Here is a 20,235-nt window from a genome sequence, read left to right as displayed (position 1 = left end):
TCGAGATCATTGCAATATTAGAAGATCATATGATTTTCCACTATTTTTGATACTTAAGAAAAATACATATTTGTTATTAATTAGTAAATAGGTATTTTGAAGTACTGCGTCACTCTATTCAATAAAACATTTCACGCAATAATCCAATGAAAAATCAAACCCAACGAAAGCATGTTTAAATTGACTTGTTTAAATATTCAATCTTCGAATTGAATGGCTTTTGAAGAATTGACTTACTTTTGGCACCAATATCAAGCTCATTGGTTTCCTCTTCAGGTCTGAGAGCTCCCATGACGCTGCCAAGCCCCGCACTCTCACTTTGATATCCATCATTCTGCGCACCCTCAACTCTAATTGTGACGTTTCTCCACTCTAACGAGTTACTAGTCGCCAACCTACATCCGTAATTTCCCTCGTCCATCATTTCTACATATTTAAATCTCAACGACTGTTTGAGCACTCGAATTCTCGAGGAAACCCCCCGAAATTGTGTTTCCTCTTTGAACCACGTCACCTCCTCATCCTCATAAGTCGCTGGACAGCGTACAATTAACTTCTCTCCTTCCTGGAGTATTACATCTTCGTTGAATGTATCTGAAATAAACGAGAGAAGTAGAATTATTATTACCCAGTCCCGGGATTATGAATTAGTAAAACTACGATTCTGAGAAATGTGCGGGATGCCACAGCATCATCGACATTGCTTTTTCAGTCCTCGCAGCGTTATAGTACAGGCGCCATAGGAGCTTGAGTCTAAACGCCCACGGATTTCTCGTAAAATAAAAAGCACACGTAAACACAGGGAATTTTAAACTTCATAATATTTTTGCAGATCCATTTGCTGGTGAGAGAAAATTTTTATTTTTGATGAATTATTTTCATGAATTGTTGGGGACTGTTGCTAATGTTTTCAAGTGTGATTGATAGATAGTCAGTAACTTTCAACTTTGTTACGCTTTCTCTAGAATCCAATAGCTGAGTGGTAAAAACAGAATAGGAAATACCTTCAGAACAAACTGATTTACAGATTTTTTTGCAGATATCTTCGGACGGAAAAGGTTTACAAGAAAATATCGAAGGTCTTTTTTTGTTAAAACTCAATGTGCTATAAAAAAGGTTTGGAACATTATTTTCTAATTCAAATAGTTCCAGAAAACTGTATTTGTATTGTGCCGATTTCCTTTGAAGATTATACCATTTTTCTGTGCAATCTTTTTATAGAGATTGTTTCATAATTTCTCCGATTTTTGAATAAATAATTTTCTTTCTTGGATTTAAGGTACTTCCTCAGTCTAATTTTGGGGTATAGAGTGGGTATAAACGTCAGAGATTCCGACACTCCGCTGCATCATTCAAAAAAAAAAATTAGATTTATAAATAGATTGTTTGCCGATCGGTTATATTTCAATGAATGATTTAAAATGAATTGGTGAAAATTTGTTTTCATTGCTGCAAATTAATTATACGAATTTATTAATGAATTGAAATTTCTACGATTGACTTGGCAACGACGCATTTTATTTCGATGGAGTTGGTATGATTGTACTCGGTGTAATGCTGTACCATACTATTGAGAACCTCTCGGAGACTATAGTGTTGCCTCTCACGTGAGCGACTGTCTTATCTTACCGAGGTTAGAGTTAGTTAGACCGTGTTGTTTATGAGTGCTATTGCAATTTATTTTTCGTAAACCAGTATTTCGTTAGTTTTGGGCCCGGTTGCAGCACCCCCTGTTAAAGTTACCAGCCAGTAAACCTCTGGTAAATCTTTGATAAATTTTATTCGGATGTTACTGGAGGTCTATCGAGAGTCTAATCAACAGAGATTTATCCCCCCGGTAAATGTCTGTTAAGTAATCCTCAATTAGTTTGCAATGATTTCATTTTTTAAACTTTGAAAGGTTTGAGTTTGATTTTTCATTTTAAACTTTTAGGAAACATTTTAAAAATCTGAAAAAAATTGGAAAGTCTGCTTTTGGAACAGAATTGATAAAATAATTAGAAAATTGCAATATTTGAAAATTAGGGGAGAGTGGGGCGAAGTGAAATGACCCGGCAAAGTAAAACGAGAGGTAGAATGAAACGCGAAGGAAAGTGAAACGGTAGCGAATTTCATTCTTAATGGTCAAATAGTTTTGAGGGTCAAATGAGAGAGTGATCAGGAGGATCGAAAGTTCTTAAACCCACACGGTTAAAGGGATCGTGTGGATAAAATGGACAAACTGTTTTTCATTTAAGGAGAGGTTACTACGAGTTTTAAAAGTCACGGAATATTGCAGTGAGATTTATCGTACATTGAAGATCGATTATATATCTTGAAAAACGAAGAATGAGTGCAAAACAAGATTGTTTATTGTATGTTTGCCCTCCAGGCGCTTGAAATCTAAAAAAATAGTTCAGTGTACTCAATTTTAGAGCTACGAGGGTCTTTTTTTCTCAAAATTTTTTCAAATATGTGTAGAATAACAATTACGAGGTACTTGTTTCAACTCCTAAATAATCAATTCCGTGACTTTTTTAATTTAAAAAATCAATATTCCTGCAAAACAGCCAGGAAAATAATCCTGAAAATAATTATAGTATTTTGGATTTGAGGAAAAAATTTAGAAGTATTCATTCTCCGGGTTGTTTTGCTTGATATTGCAATTTTTTATTCGGAAAAGAATGAAATTGGTTGTTTAGAAGTCGATTTTCGAAAAAGTACCTCGTGATTGTTATTCTACAGATCTGTTGAAAAAATTTGAAAACTATAGATTCTGAGATTTTCAATCATCAAGTTTGTCTATTGAAGTAGCTCCACCCTCACTATAAATTTGAAAATCATTAAAAACTGCACGGAATTCCCAGGAAATTCGATTCGGTTCGGAAGGGTATTTTGTTCTCAATTTAATGGCCGTTTGGATTTTTTAGTGAAAAAATGGTGAAAAATCAGGATTTAAACCAGTGCGGGGCTGTTCATTTATTACGAAAGACATTCAGAGGGAGGGTCCTACGATTTCTGAGTTCATTATTTAGNGGGGGGGGGGGGGGGGGGGGGGGGGGGGGGGGGGGGGGGGAAGAAAGTGAAAATGTCATATAAATACGGGAAAAAGTCACGTATTACCAAATAAAAGTTCCAGTGCTGGAATTTTTCCCTGGCCGTCACTTTGAGCCCTTTTTCCAGTGCCAGCACTAGAATTTTTTTAGAGAATTTCTCTCCGTGCAAAATTTGAAATGGAGGAAAATCCGTTACGATTACGAATAAATGATTTTTAGGGTAGAAAATTGATTATTGCTGAAGGATTTATGGAAAACGATAAAAATATGAATTTTGTGGAGGTGAGCAGGTTATTGAAATGAAGACTCCAGAGATCCAACGTTGAGCGAAATATATTTGAGTTTTTGAACGTTAATACAAGAGTGGAGAGTTAGTCGTAAGATGACTTGTCCTCTCTGTTGATGTATTTTCCAGTGGTTGAGCGATAAGTGAATGTCGAGTGTATGATTGACTGATGATGAGTGTAGAAAGTGTGCGGTATTTAAGGAGAGTGCAAGGATATGATTGGTGGAACAATTGGTGAAGGGATGGGTGAAATCCTGGCTTCTGATTGGTTCGGCGCTGTAAGTTCCCGCCGGTGAGCTGTGATTGGCTCGGGGGTCTCGGCGGGGAAATTTCCGTCGTGACGTCACAGGCGCCGGTCAGGCGGACGAGGGATTATGAACGCCAGGTGATGATGAGGGATTAGGACGCACGGAGGATTATGGCAATAACCATAAATGCGATGGACTGTTTATAGTAGGGAAGTTTTGAGGATTAGGTTAGAATTTTCTGTGTTCGAGTGATTTGGGAATTGGCCCACCGTCTAGACAGGGGCATAGTGGAGATACAGTCACCATAATTTGTTAATTATTTCATAAATTTTTCACACGAAACAGTGTAACAAAACGGTTATAGATCCCGTCAAACGGTGAAACAATTAGAAGGTCCAAACGGGAAAGATTTTCTTCCTTCACCCTCCTGTATGGCCCTTGTGATCCTTTCAGGCGACTCTAACGTTTGACCCATATAACTATTTGATTCTACCCGTCCGTTCGACCCTTGTGAAATAAGAGCTTTGGACGGTGGTAAACTGGGTGACCCTGATAACCCATTTTACCCCTTTCCTCCGCCTAGTTGATACGAAAAAAAAAACAAATCATCTGAATTCCGCCATACATTCGGTTTTTGCTATCGTTTCATTTTGCCCGGCGTTTCACTTTACCCTGGGTCCCCTACGACCATTTTTTATGGATAATAATTATTATATAATATAATTCATTCATTTATAAAAAATCAATGTTCCAGCCTGAAAATACTTTTTTCGAAATCGAGTTCGACGACGCCTTGAACTCGGAGTTCGAGAAACAAGACGAGTACAAAAAACAGTATCACGAAGTGAAATTCAAAGTACAAGCACTCGAACCTCCACCAGGTATCCCACCCATCCAAGTGGTTCAGGGAGACAATCCTCAAGTTATACAGGCTATTCACCACAACAGACGCTATAATTTGTCGAAAATTTAGCCTCCCAAGTTTGATGGTGAACTCAAGAATTACCTCCAGTGGTGGAGTTTATTTAAACCAATTGATGAAGACCAAACGATTCTCAAAGAAGAGAAATTCACGTATCTGGTCCAAGGTATGGTGGAGGGATCCAAAGTAGCAGAATTAGTTAAAAGTTTCCCACCCACACCAGAGAATTATGATGCTGTTGCCAGTTTACGTAATCGTTTTGGAAAAAAGGAATTGTTAGTTGAAACGTACGTAAGAGAACTTCTGAAGCTCGTTCTCAGCAATGCAGTGAACAATAAAGAGGTTAAAGAGTTGTCAAGTATCTACGATCACTCAAGACGCAGTTGAGAGCCCTCGAGTCCATGGGAGTAACGACAGACATGTGTGCTGTAATGTTATATCCACTAGTCGAGTCTTCACTTCCGGAAGAACTTCTGCGTGCTTGGCAACGTCATTCATCCACACTGCAGATTCCAGATGCGAAAGAGAGATTGAACAACTTTATGGACTTCCTGGAAGCTGAGGTGGAAGCAGATCAGAGAATCGACATGGCTAGGAAGGGTTTCAGCATCTCTACATCAACTCAGAGTGAGAATAATGAGTCAAAGTCCAAGAAGAAATCGAAAAGTGAGTCTAAATCCATACCAACAGTTGCTGGTCTCCTTGCCACCAAAAGCGCTGCATCAGCTGTTTGCATTTTCTGTGATGGAAATCATGATAGTGCAGCTTGCGAGAAAGCTAGGAAAATGACATTGACTGAGAGGACTGAACTGGCCAAGAAGAAGAATGCCTGCTTCAAGTGTCTCAAGACTAATCACAGCTACAGGACATGCAGACTCAAGGATACATGTGGTTGATGTGGAAAAAGACACGTGCTCCTGATGTGTCGAGAAAGAACCGAGAGCAGTGGTGCAGAAGAAACATCTAAAGTCGAGACGAAAGAGCTTAACCTCGCAAACTTCTCTTCAGATCTCGAAGTTTTACTCCAGACCCTAAAAGTCAAGATCGTCAATGGAAAGGCAGAACGTGAGGTAAGAGCAATTATAGACACGGGTTCTCATCGTTGTTATGTTCTAGCCACAATAGCAGAGTCTATGAAATACGAGGTCCTGGAGCAGAAAACGATGATTCATTCGCTCTTTGGTGGTTCTCGCACTCAGCCCCAACAACACAACACCTACACAGTTCGTTTGAAGAGTATGGATGATACTTTCGCTTGTAATTTTGTAGCCTATGATCAAGAAATGATCTGTCACAACATACCCAAAGTGAGCAATGGCCCATGGGTTGAAGAGCTACGTCGTAAGTCTGTGAAACTGAGTGACGTTGGAGAAGGTCCCCTACCCATTGCGCTGCTTGTCGGTGCAGATGTCGCAGGAAAATTATATACAGGTGATGTGTTGAATCTCCAGTCTGGTCTTACAGCAGTTGGCACTCGTCTAGGTTGGACACTCATGGGGAAGACGCAGCAGAATGCAGGGCAGAGTGATTCGGTGTTGTCAACTATCTCCATGTTTACTCAAGAAGCCAGTGTGTCAGATCTTTGGAGTTTAGATGTCCTGGGTATCACCGACCCAGTTGAAAAGAAAACCAAGGAGATGCATCAGAGAGAAGTTCTCGACAAGTTCATTGATACCACAATTGTCAACGAAGAAGGACGCTACGAGACGCTGCTTCCCTGGAAGGAGACACATCCACCCTTGACAGACAATCGGGGCATGGCAGAAAAGAGATTAGCAGGTGTGCTGAACAAGTTGCAGTCCAGCAACCTTCTCTCAGATTATCAGGAAGTTTTCAACAACTGGCTCGAAGAAGGCATAATTGAAAGGGTTCCTGACCATGAGGTATCGAAAGACAGTTATTATCTTCCTCACCGACCCGTGATTAAAGAAGGCAGCACCACTAGAATTCGGCCTGTATTTGATGCATCAGCGAAAACTAAGCTGGGAACTTCGCTGAATGATTGTCTTGAATCAGGGCCAAATCTCATTGAACTTATTCCTAATTTACTGATGAGATTTCGAGAAAGAAGGATTGGGATAATTGCAGACATCCGTAAGGCGTTTCTCCAGATCAGCATAGGTCCTGAGGATCGAGATAACTTGAGATTCCTGTGGAAGGCATCCTCAGATGAACTTGAATACCAGGTGTATCGATATTGAAGAGTTGTATTCGGCGTGTCCAGCAGTCCATTCATACTGGGAGGCACTTTGGACTTACACCTGGATAGAGCTATGGCTAGCGAAGACAATGAAAGTGACAGAGAAATTCTTAGCCAACTGAAGGAGTCATTCTACGTGGACAATTGTGTGACCAGCGTGGACACCCTAGAACGTACCAAGAGTTTCCAAGAAGTAGCTACGAAAACCCTCAAGGCAGGAGAATTTGACTTGAGGGATTGGGAACATTCTGGTATGAGTGGAGTGAAAGCAGAGTCCTCCGTTCTAGGTCTGAAATGGAATCGAGTGAATGATACATTGTTGCTGGTCTACACAGTCCTCCAGGAACAGCCACCAGAGTTGATCACCAAGAGAATAATCCTCTCCATTGCACAGAAGCTGTTTGATCCCTTAGGTATGATATGTCCTGTGTTAATTTATCCTAAACTATTGTTGCAGAAACTTTGGGATGAACAATTAGGTTGGGACACAGAAATTGATATCAAAACGAGACATTCATTTACCTCTTGGCTAGAGCAGCTCAACTACCTGAGGGAATTGACAATACCACGATGGATTTTTGGTGCAGGCATAGCTGAAGCCTCAATTTCTCTACACGCATTTTTGGATGCCAGTAACACTGCATATGCTGCTGTTATATATGCAAGAGTGGAACTACATGATGATGTTGACGTTCGATTCGTTGTCGCTAAATCCAGAGTAGCACCAAAGGGTTCAACAACTATTGCTGGCCTCGAATTGCTGGGAGCAACGGTGGGAGCACGTCTCATGCATTCAGTTGTTTCTGCTCTCACTGATAAACAACCAGAGTTACATTATTGGACAGATTCCTCAACAGTTCTTGCATGGATTCAGCGTGATAAACCCTGGGGTACGTTCGTGTGGAATAGAATTCAGGAGATTCGACGTTTGTCAGAGGCAAAGGCTTGGAGACATCTTCCTGGTACCCTCAATCCTGCGGACTTGCCCTCGAGAGGATGTACAGCAAAGCAGTTAGTTGATTCAGGCTGGCACAAGGGTCCAGATTGGCTACGTCTTCCTCCTGAGCAGTGGCCCAGTACTACAGTAAATGCAGATGAAGCCGGAGTCAATAAAGAAATTCGAAAAACTGTCAACAAGAGTACTAAACAACAGAAGACACTTGAGAGTAGTTCTACGTGTCTCGTGGCTACTGAGGGTTCGAGAAACACATTGGTACTTGAGACGCTTCTCCAGATACTCCAAGAAAATTCGTCTTTTCGCTTGGATGTTGCGGTTCATTAACAATGGCAGACCGAGAAAATATCCAAGACTCGAGGGCTGTTTGAGTGTTTTGGAGATTACGAGAGCTGAGCTAGTGGCCTTGAGAGTAACACAAGCGGAGTGTTTCGACGGAGAACCAGCGGAGGACCAGCGGCTGTCAGGTATGATAGTGTACAAGGATGAAATGGGTCTTCTTCGCCTCAAAACACCAGTGACATACAGAGACGACTCTCTGGGGTTTCGTTGTCCAATAATCCTTGATCAGCATCATCCTTTAGTCAAGAAACTGATCCACCTGTATCATCTGACTCTCCACCATGGATCCATCGATGTCGTGATGAATAAATTGAGAGAGCAGTTTTGGATTCTGTCAAGTAGACGAGTCGTACAGTCAGTCATACGAGGGTGTGTAATTTGTCGACGTTTCACTGCCAAGAGGTTCGAATCTAATCCGATACCTTTGCCACAGAATAGAGTAAGAGATGCTGCTGCTTTTGAGGTGACTGGTGTTGATCTGGCAGGGCCTCTATTTTCGACAGAAGGTGAGAAGTATTGGGTGGTATTGTTCACTTGGGCAGTTTATCGTGCAATACATCTAGAGTTGGTGAAGTCATTGTCTACTGACGCCTTTCTGGAAGCCCTGAGGCGATTTACAGCACGAAGAGGAAGGCCACTTACCATTTATTGTGATAATGGTACGAATTTTGTAGGGGCCTGTAATGCTCTGCGTGACCTCGACTGGGACAAAGTTGTGGAGCAAGGTGTTTTGAGTCGAATAGAATGGAAGTTCAGCCCACCTCTTGCAGCTTGGTGGGGAGGATGGTGGGAGAGACTCGTACGTATGGTGATAGAGTTGTTGAGAAGAACTCTAGGGAAAGCCTGCTTGTCATATGAAGAGCTCTCCACTACACTCTGTGATTGTGAAGCCGTTATCAATGCTCGGCCTCTAACTTATTTGGCTGAGGACACCCAGCAGTTGGTTCCGTTGTCTCCTGATGTATTTTTGAGAGATTTGAGGGAGTGTGGAGTGCCAGATTTGGATAGAGTGGACAGCACGTCGCTGAATAAACGACTCAAGTACAGACAACGCTTGCGACGAAAGTTGAGACAACGTTTTCGAACGGAGTATTTGGGACAACTGACACGAGTAAGAGGCCCAAAGGCGTCTCCATTATCTGTAGCTGAAGGAGATGTAGTCTTTGTTGGAAATGATAACAAGAAGAGGTTGGACTGGCCCCTGGGACGTGTCGATCAGTTGTTTCCGGGGAAAGATGGTGAGACACGAGTCGTAAAAGTTAAGACAGGGGATGGCTACTCGATTCGGCCGATTCAGAGACTTTACCCTCTAGAGATGTCACCTGTGGAAACAGTCCACATGATTACAGACCAAGTGCCTCCTCCACCGGAAAGAATTAAGATGAAGACAGATGAGTCCAGTGGTTCGTCTGCCGTCGAGAAGAAGCATGAAGATCCTGATCATCTGATTGAGCATCAAACAGGAGAGAACATTGAGATCAAGAGTAGACGCGGTCGCATCATTCAAAAACCCAAAAGACTATTAGATTGAGAAAGTATATTCTTTCATTATGTTTCATGTTTCATTTATTCTTCAGAGGTTTTGTTTTGAGTTGATTCCTTCTGATATCAACTCAAGGTGGGAGAATGTTGGGAAAAGATTCAGGGAGTTTTTTTAAATCTAGTGATTTTTGTTTCTATCAGCTTTTCTAGTTCCACGCGCCATTGCGCCATTTTTCTTTTTCACTAGTTTTTTCTAAGATGGCCGCACGACATGTGCCAAAGATTTGTAAGCCGTTTAATAATACAGAATAAAAAGTTAATTAATGTTTAAATTGAGTCTAAAGTGTTTTGAAACTACCCCAGTTGTGACCTACTGCAACAAAATGGAATTTGAATGAAGCTCGATATCTATGAATTTTTTCAAATTTATCGCATAAGAATCTGAGGTAGAATCAGAAAGTCTACTTCTGGAGAAAAATTTATAACATAATTCAAAAGATACGATTTTTGAAGATTACGATCATTTTTCATGAAAAATTTATTCAAAATATGAGTGTTCAACCCAACGATTTTTTTGGAAATACTAACAAATTTATTAACATTCAGAATTTCACCATCAATCGATTTCATGCCTAAAAATGAGGTTTCTGAAAGTTTAAACAATTTTAATTATTTATTTGCAAGGAGGGAATGTTTGAAAGAATAATAATTATTTACAAAATGTAATTTAAATGAAGCTGAATATCCATGATTTTTTTTCTATTTTCACACGTAATTTGATTGGAAAATTTAATCGTTGAAAATGTCTGAATGTATAATGTGATCTGTATCAAACTGTAACAAGTACTTAAATATATCCTCAAATTTACTGGGTGGTTTACTGGGGAGATACTGGACCAGTAAAATTTTTGGTGCAACCCAATAAATTTACTGGACAGATAAATTTTAACAGTCTGTTAGTCTAACAGGCTGTTAAATTCGCCTAACAGGGGTTGGTGCAACCGGGCCTTGGAAAAGCAAAAGGATACAGAATACCATGGAAATTTCTCAAAATCCATCACGACCAACATTTAAAGGGAGATTCGTCAAGAAAAAAATCTATGACCGCAAAATTGCCGTGCAACACCTTGGAGTTTCCAATAAAGGAAGGAAAGTTCGTGATCCTGCTGTACAAAACGTTGATGATGAGAATGCAGAAAATGATGAGAAGAATGATGAGAGTAATGAGAAAGACGAGTCAGACCCAATGAAAGTGGAAAATCGTATTGTGAATTTGACTCTGTTGGGTAATGAGCTAGAATGCACGGTTTGTGAGAAGCCCTCATCTTTAAAGAACACTATAAAAGAACGAAAACGAGATTTGGGATCGTACTTACACGTGAAATATCTTGATTGTCTGAAAGTAAAGGGTATACCGACAAGCAGATGCACAAAAGTTCCAGGAGGTGGAAAAAAAGAGAGATTTGAAATTAATTTGAAAACTGCTGTTGGTAAATATCCAAAACCCTATCTTCTCATTATTATGTTAATTTCAATATTTTAATTATGTTATTTTAATCAATTGAACCTTTGGAATGATTTCTATAGGGTGTATTCACGCTGGTATTGGGAACCAACCACTGAATAAGCTATTAGCATGTATGGATATGCCAACACTGCCCTACAATACCCAAAATGATCACGAGAGAATTGTTGGATCTGTTATTGAAACTATTGCCAAAGAGAGCTGCGACAAAGCAGCGAAAATTGAGAGAGAATTGACGATTCAAAATGCTGCGGAGATTGAAAAGATGGTGTAAGCCCACGGTTCACGGATTCTGGGTCATTTTCATTTTTACCATTCTTTTCATGAGAAATCATTGATTTTTCATTTGATTTCCATCTTTTTTTTGCTCACTTTTACCTCTGGTTTACCAGTATTGTCTTTTAAGGTCTATTGTCACCCAATTTATCCATTATTTTATCTAAATATTTCAATTTAATACTCTGAGAATTTTTTCTCATGTATATTATTTTGCACACACACATTCTCTCAATTCAGTGATTTTTTACTGTATGTCTAGAATTCATACTTTTTTTACTTCAATTTACCTGTATTCATTTACATGCTCTGTTGAGCCAATCGATTAATTATTTTCATATATGTTCTACTACAATCATTTAGATTTTTTTTTCGCTTTAGAATTCAACACCATTTTTTTCTATCCTCCAATTTTTATATTTTATATGCAGATGAAGTATTTATGAATTTAACAATAATTGTAATTAAAGGATGAATGAGAAATAAACATTTTTTGGGCTCAACTGATGAATGAAAAATCTGTGAAATTTTTTTTCTCCTCATTATTCATAATTCTCGACAAAATTTAATTGCAATAAACTGGTGGCAGATATTCGCATGTGTGGGTAATTTCTAGGCCTCTCGAACATCGTAAGGACTTTATACTCCCCGACGGATTACCTTTATTAGATTCAGAGTTGAGCGAGAATATTGATTTAAACGAAGATAACACAGGTAAACGCTAATTAACTGTACACGTGTCATGGGACTCACTCATCGTTCACAATTTAGGGGACAACACAGGTATGTCAAAAGTTCGTCACCATGAATCAGTATCAGAATCATCGCCTGGAGTGAGCCAAGAGTCTAGTCAACCAAAGAAAGCATCTTCTAGGTGGAGAGGGTCATGGACGGTTCCAATTCTATCAACAGTGGTGTCATTCATCGTGAGGCTGATGCTTTCTTTCGATACTGCCTGGTCCAAAAGAGGGAATGGAAAGAGCTACGATAGCCTTAACGGTTATGCTGCATTTAGCGGAACACAAAGTGGTCTGATTGTTGACTACGCGACAGCAAATCGAGGCTGTAAAAGGTGCCAGTTGGGACAGCCGAAGGACGACCACGATTGTCGTAAGCATTTTTCAGGAAGGGCCAAAGCCATCGAAGCACATTTAACATTGAAATTAGCCACAGAGAGTAATATTTTGAAAAAAAATAACCTGCAAGTGGGGATTTTTTGTGGAGATGAGGATTCTTCAGCAATAGCTGGAGTCAGATCTCTAACAGGTTCTCATTACGTGGTGAAGTTATCTGACAAAAATCACCTCATCAAAGGTGTCAAAAGTCGATTGTAGTCAATTCCCAAAAGTAAAGATCCTGGACGAGAGATGAACATAACTGCGGCTGAATATTTCCAAAGGTGTCTGACGTATGTCATGGCTCAGAATAAGGGGAATGTGGGAGGACTAACAGCTGCTCTAAAAAGTATATCGTATCATGCTTTTAATAACCATGATCAATGCAATGATTGGTGTGGCTATAAAAAAAATCCCGAGGAATATGAGCATCGTACTATTGGTCAGGGGTTTGAGAATCCAGTTTTGCAACAGGCAATCAAAGCAATTTTTGATGAATGCGCCCAGAATCCTGAAAAGTTTGCTGACGCTGCATCCAGCCAAGTCAATGAGAGCTTGAACGCTGCTATAGCTAGAAAAGCACCGAAGAGTTATTGCTATAGTCTGAGTGAGTCGATGGACTTTCGCGTAGGAGCAGCTGTTGCGGAGAAAAATAAGGGGGAGAATTATATAATTCAAATCTATGAGAGACTACATTTATTCATTGATGACAATCTACGTCAGCATGTGCAACAAGTAGATGCAAAAGCAAATCGAAATGCTGAACGGGCTAGTTTGACTAGTACAAAAGCTAATCGAATTGAGCTGAAGAAGAAAAGGAATGCTTTACGTCACCGGAATGAAAAATCAGAAGGAGTAATGTATCAGTCTCATATGGGATTGACTGCTACGCCGTGGCTTGTTAAGACTTATCTAATGATAATTATCAAGTCGTTTTTATTGACTTCGAGACAACAGGGTTCGGTGTTTATTGTCACATTCTGCAGATCGCAGCAGGCATTGCATCAGAGATATTCAATAAATAAGTGAAACCATCTAGGCCCATCGATGCCAGAGCAACAGCAACATATGGTATAACCTATGTTGGCGGAGATCTCTTTCTGCATGGAGTGCTCATAGAATCATTCAATTTACACTCTGCCCTGGTTCAATTCATTCGTTATCTCCAAAAATTCAAAAAGAAATGTATTTTGATTGCACATAATCTGAGTTTTGATGGGCCTATTCTTTTAAAATCCATTGAGAAGTTGTCTCTTCTCAATGAATTCTAGCAGGTTGTCGTCGGGTTTTTTTGCTCTCTGCAGGGGTACAAGAAAAAGATGAATTTGAAAAAAACAGATAAAGGTAAATTGCAATTATCTACTCTAGCTCGACGATACGTTAAAAATTTTGATGAAGCCAATGCTCATAATGCTGTGTATGACGTATACCTGTTGAAACATTTCGTTTGCAACGCCTTTACTTTTGAAGAAATTCTCTCTGAACTCATCAGTGTACCCGACATCGTAGCAAAGTATAGGGACTCTCAGAAACAGAAAGACATTGTGAATTCCCTTTCAGAATTGCCTGAACTCATTCCAAACACATTAAAGCAGAAAATGGCTGCAGCTGGTATTGCTTTTAGTAATTTGCAGAGTGCTTCCCAGGAAGATGCAAAGATTGGAGTCATTAAACTATTGAACACTAATATCACATATAAACCTCGAAAGTTTGACCTTGAAACTATGTACGAAAAAATTGCAGATTACTTTGAAAAGTCATTGAAGTGATTACAGATTTTTAACTTCCTCTCATTATTCTCATGATAAGGTATTTCATGAATTTATGTAGTGCTTTTGTTTTATTTTTTTCTTCAATTTTGTGCACTGTTCCGAAATTTCAGAGAAATAAAAAACAACAAATAAAATAGCATTTGAGACAATTGAAGTATTTATTTACGCTAGGTAACTTGAAGAGTTTGAATTGCGCGCTACGCTGCGCCTCACGCGTGCGCAGAAGTCTCCTCTCAATGTTGCCATGTCTGACCACCATTTTCTCCTAACCCCCTAATCGACCGATACATTTTTGATAATTACTCTGACATTTATGTGGAAATAAATCATTAAATTGCATAAATAAATTCTTGAAATGTCTACGATACTGTGAAGCGCGTATTTGGATTTCTCTTACATTGTCGATGTTCATCGTGGCCAGTTGAAAAGTGACTCTCATAAGACGCTGTACAAACGATATTTTTAAGAATTTTTTAAAGAAAAAAACTAAGAGGTCGATTTTGTTTGGACTTTTTGCAATATATTTCTGACTATTTCAAGAATTTTTCCTCAAAATTTCAGATTTTTCATACATTGTCGACTGTTCCCATTTAACCGACTGAGGAAGTACCTTAATGAAGACAAACAAAACTTGAGAATTTTATACTACAAAATCTCAAAAGAATAAGTTAGAAAAATAAAAATCTGTTGATTCTTTCCAAGCAAAAATTGCACAGGAAGGTTACAATACAATTTGCGAAATAATTTCCATAGCATTCCGATAGAAATTCAACAGAAATTGCTTGCAATAGCGCTAGTCTTTTGTAATGAAATTTTTCCACAAGTGTAGTACAATAATTCTTTCCTAAAAATTCATAACAATGATAAAACATTACGACACGTAGTAAAGACATTAACAAAACAATTTTCTAATTCCCATTCCAACACTTCTCTCCCCTCAATGAAATTCATTTGACCGAGATATGTCAACGTGTCGATTGGGGAAGGAAGTTGTCCTCGACAATGATGAGAGCCGGCTTCACCAATCGAACACACAATTTTTTGTTGTGACCGGACAGCAACACCTTTCTCAAGAGTTTCCCCATTATCTCATTCATGAGAAATCCTCGAGTAGTGAAAAAGCTGAGTAGATTCATCTGCCGTTACACATTGGATTCAAGCCAGCTACCAAAACTGAGATTTTGAATCACCACGACACCATCAAGGAGTGTCGCCCGTTGGACGCGCGAAAAACATCTCATATTCTAACGTACCGAGAGTGCACATCTAATTATAGGTACTGCTGTCTAGTGTAAACCGAGAAACGTCTCATGTTTTTCGTTGCGATTTTCATTCGCATTCGTGATTCAACATTGAAGTCTCACTATCAATGAAATCTCTCTCCCTCATCCCTGTTTGACTTTATCATTTGCCTTCTGTTTTTCTGCGTTGAAGATAGGGGGGTACTGGTACAATTTCTTTGATTAAACATCCTGCTTCTAGCTAACAACAGTCATGAGTCTTGTTTCAGAAGATTCGCCGCATGAGGCGAATGCATTTTATTTCCTTTCTATAACGTCTATATGTCAGAATCACATGTCATTTTGAATTGCATTAAATTAGTTGGTTAAATTGACGTGGTATTAGGAGACATTATCAAAAAACGATGTTTGCGAGAATTTTTTTTGCAGTAAAAAGAAACATTCATCTTTCAGGTAAATTGATGAAATTTGATTTTTCCAATTCGGTTCATCGTTGTACGAAGATCTATTACACGAAATCACGCGGAGATTTTTATTTTCAGAAAATTTTATTTTCTATAGAAAAACTTTTTGGAACCCTTCTTTCTGCTTCATTCGTTTCTCAGAGCATCATCCAATTAATAACGATTTTACATTTCATTCAAACTGTTGTTTTTTTTTAGTTAAAAAAATAACAGCCACGTAACAATGTAACAGCTATGTGTGAATTTTCTACGATGTAAATTCAACCATTGGTAAAACTACCATACTATAACCATATCGAATAGAAAAAAACTATGATGCAGCTAAACAAGCTTCAACAGCGATTAATTTTTATGGCATTTCTACACGTCTCTGAAATATAAAAAATCGCTCGTCATGAAAAATTAGAATTCGTGGAATTTCTAAGACGAATAACAAATTCCACGAACTATTTGATCTCAAACTGAATTTGAATTTACATCGTTGAAAATTACCAAGAAAGGTAAAAAATCTACGTCGTGAGGAATTTTGCTATGTATCGAAAAGGTTTACAATATTTTTTTTTGTGAGAGACTGTATCAAAAAATATTAAAAAGAAATATCAAGTATCAATAACTGAGACAAAGATTGTTGATAACCGGGTTTTTTTCACAACAAATGCCAAAAGAATTTTTTTTAGCTGAGAAAATTCATTTTATAGATGATTCCTTCTCGATAGTTCCCTTTGTTATCGTCGAAAAGAGTTACTTTGTGATATCCTTCATTAAACATCCTGCCTCTCTTCAAAAACAGTGACAAGCGTTGTGTTCCAGAAAGGCCCTCTCAAGGCAAATGAAATTTAGTTTATTTTCCAACCGCAGCTCAGACCGTCTGGATCGCATGTGATTCCAAATTTGCTCGGACCGATTTTTTGTCTACTTCACCCCGTATAAATCACTTTACACTACAATTTCTTCGCATTTCATTCTTTCCCATCCCTACTAAGTACTTTTTTTACCAAATATCATTGGGCTTCATTAGGACTTTTTATCAATTTTTTTTCATTTTCGCCCAATATTATGATGCTAAAAATTGTATTTGAATCTTACGATGACGTCACGAGCCATCTGGTGGACGCAGAGATTTGTACCAGAATAGCAACGATTTTCTACAGGCACCGACGAGACGTGCAAAAACTCTTCGCAGGGAATATGCTCAGAGAATTCCGCCACAGTTAGGTAGGGATTTTTGAATAACCCCCGAGGTGACAAAAGCCTCAGTAGCGACATCCAATCATTTTACGATGGTTTGTTTCTTCAAGTCAGCCCCATTCCGAGTCACCTCATCTTCCACGAACTTCCTCCGTCCGACAAACAACACTGCATCACTGCCAAAACGTTAGGGGGAATTTTCGAATATTTTTAAATGACGGGGAAAAGGTTCACTGACGCTTGAAAATCGGCTTTTTTCTGCATTTGAGGCGGGGGAAAATAATGATTGATTGGGACGCAAGGTGAAACACAACGCCCTGAGGTAGACGCGTCTCTTGTGTTTTGAGGCGTTGAGCGGCTATATATAGTTGGAAGCGTAGTTCCCGGGGCACGCGCCGACTGTAAATTAATTCTCTGACTTTTTGTGTTGCAAGTAAGGCCACGGGTATGTATGTATGTCCACAAACCTGTGGCTTTTCGGAGACTATATCATAGGAATCATGTTTGTGGATTAGGTCATTCTTTGGAGAATGAATAGTCTTTGAAAGAAACAATCTCGAGTGGCCTTCACTGCCGGAAATTTCGCAGCCTGCGGAATAAAAATATCTGACATTTTTCCCTAAAACTTCGCGTTTTCGATAGTAATATTGAAATTCAATAAGAGATGGGTGTCTGATAATTGGGCGGTTATTTGAAAAATAACCTGTTTCAAGGAGTCATCTCAGAAGGCTATTTTCGTAGGCCATGAAGTGTCGTATAAAAAAGATCATCACATTTTATAATAATGTCACTTACCACCCAAATTTTACAGTGAAGGAAAAAAACATTCGTCCAATCAATATATGAAATATAATCTTTAAGTTGCGTTCATTAACTGGGAATTATCTGGGAAATAAACAATTACAAGAAAAAAATGTTAATGATATTTACTTATAAAAAAACTTATTTGACAATTTTCTCTCATGTTGCTCATTTCATGAATAATAATGAGAAAAGCTAAATTTATACATTGAAATTCAGTAATGAAGTTTGAAGTCTGCATGATTATTTATGAAATGAATAATTTTATATTTCCACTGACTTCTATCGTATTTCAACATTTCATCAGAAGATTAGTCATTCCCAGAATCATTCTACAAAAATCATTCCGGTGTCAAACCGGCAAAAAATAATTATCCTCTCGCGATGCAATGACCAAGCAACAACACAAATGTCTTTTTCCTCATCTTTTTCCTCAAGCATTACACCCGATGAGAAACGTCCCTACTCATCTCCACACTACTTCGGTGTTGAAATCGCGATGCCCGTCATTCTTTTAATTGTACAATTGCTATAATATTACCAACCATTACGCCATTGAATACATTTAAATAGACAAAGTATTGTTCTCCTCCCTACCTCAGTGTTTCTCATTCAATAACACAACGTTTCAGTGACAAATCCAGCGATGAACATGGCCAGGTTTATTTTTGACCAACGGTTGGGAATAATATCGGAAGAAGAGCCTGGCATTCAGTGAGCGTACAATTGAACAATTGAGAGCAATCATAACAATTCCATTGGTTGTGATTAGTCAACAAAATAACAAATACTGAATCATACCATTCTTTTCTTCTGTTTGAAATGTGAAATCTTGAAGCAAGAAACATTTTCCTTGAAGTCGATTGTTGGATTTCGGGGTTTTCCCCGAGATCAAAATTCACTCTCCCAAGTTCTTTTATGTTAAGGAAAGGTTTATTGCTTTATATTGCTATGGGGTCTTCCCTGAGAGTGTAAAATGGGGAAAAGTCCTCTCAGGACTTTTACTGATGGGTTTTTCCCAAATGTGGGTTTTTCTCACAAGTACAGCTGGCAACCAGGCGGGGTCGGAGGAAAAGACCGAGCATTTGCTTCAGGGGGTGGACATTATATTGCCCTCCTGGGTCTATATTAACCCTGGGCCTCACTAGCAATCATCTTTAGTCTCTCGTAGATATTCATAGTGTCAACTACCTCCTGACTGTGTAGAGTCTTAGAGATTTTTCAATTAAACTGTTCACATAGATAAAAAGTGTTTCTTATTTTTAAACCCCATAATCCAATATCGATTTATTTAGTTTGAAAATCACCGAGAATAGATCGAGGAATATTGCATTGGATGATGAGTATTTAGGTGAAATATTTATCACCAGAGGAAGTATTAGATGGTCGAAAATGGGAAAGGGAAAAGGTGGTATAGTACAATTCTTACAATTTATTCTCCCCATTGAGTCGTTTATTGAACATAATGTGTAATTTCATAAAATGGAAAAATTCAATTTTATGAATTTCCAAGATGAATGAGGAATTTCTTGAGCTGCTATTCAAAGTTTAAAATTTTTCTAACAGCGTACGCTAACTATTATGAGTCTTTCTTACAAACCCTCTTCCTTCTGTACTGTTTCAAAGCATTGATTACAAACATTTCATCCCTTTTACCGAATTACGCAGCATCTACCACAAGTTGCTATTTATTGCAAATATTTTATGTTGTAATTTTCCTGGTCCAAATATATGTAAGTTCATCTGTAGTGAATGATTCCAAACCCGAATGTATCTGCTGCAATGAAAATATTGCTCGAGTCAAGAATGTATATTTCTGCTAAGAGTAAATTTTTCCCTCAGTTATTCAATTTCCATTGAAATATCTCGAGCCAAAGAAGATGTTTTTGACAAATTCGTGGAAGTGATATTCTCACCCATTTTTTTTTTAGTGCCAAGGTACAAGGGAGAGAGGGGGGCATCCTAAAAATCCAAGGAAATAACACATGTGACTAGCAGAGAATCTCAGGTTTGTATTCCCTTGAACAAAATTTCCTGAAAACCCACATACATAAAGGTCTCGTCTCCCAACACTGTCCCCTTGATTTTGTGGGTGTGTCTGCAGGCCAGATGTCTCTTGTATTCGACTTTATGCTTTTAAAATCCGAAAGGTCCCCCCTCCCCTGATCTTCAAGGGACAATAAAACTATCACGTGGAAGGTCTCGGGTCGAACGGACTGAGAGAAGTCAATGAAGAAATAAAGAGAGATGGAAAAATTTGAGTGGTTTTTTTTATGCTAATCGAAGGGATAAATTTATTCGGACTGAACCTCTCAAGACGAATTTTTAATCTGATTTAAAAACATGGATTTAGGGAGATGATGATCGCTATAGTTTCATCCTT

At 38.6% G+C, this 20,235-nt stretch overlaps 1 protein-coding gene across 2 annotated transcripts in view; it reads right to left on the bottom strand.

Moving 5' to 3' along the window:
- Positions 1-237: 237 nt before the first annotated feature.
- Positions 238-20,235, bottom strand: part of LOC114841524 (fibroblast growth factor receptor 3-like) — a gene marked incomplete at its 3' end in the record, with an annotated part of 65,570 nt that continues 45,572 nt past the window's right edge. For both annotated transcript variants that reach the window (XM_029126538.1, XM_029126539.1), the window contains 1 exon segment: positions 238-594. In XM_029126538.1, coding sequence (XP_028982371.1) covers positions 238-594 — 357 coding nt within the window.

The sequence above is a fragment of the Diachasma alloeum genome, unplaced genomic scaffold (assembly GCF_001412515.2).
Source record: "Diachasma alloeum isolate Michigan unplaced genomic scaffold, Dall2.0 Dall_scaffold_00675, whole genome shotgun sequence".
Classification (NCBI taxonomy): domain Eukaryota; kingdom Metazoa; phylum Arthropoda; class Insecta; order Hymenoptera; family Braconidae; genus Diachasma; species Diachasma alloeum.
The sequence above is the reverse complement of the archived record's forward strand: the minus strand, read 5'-3'. Positions and strand labels throughout refer to the sequence as shown.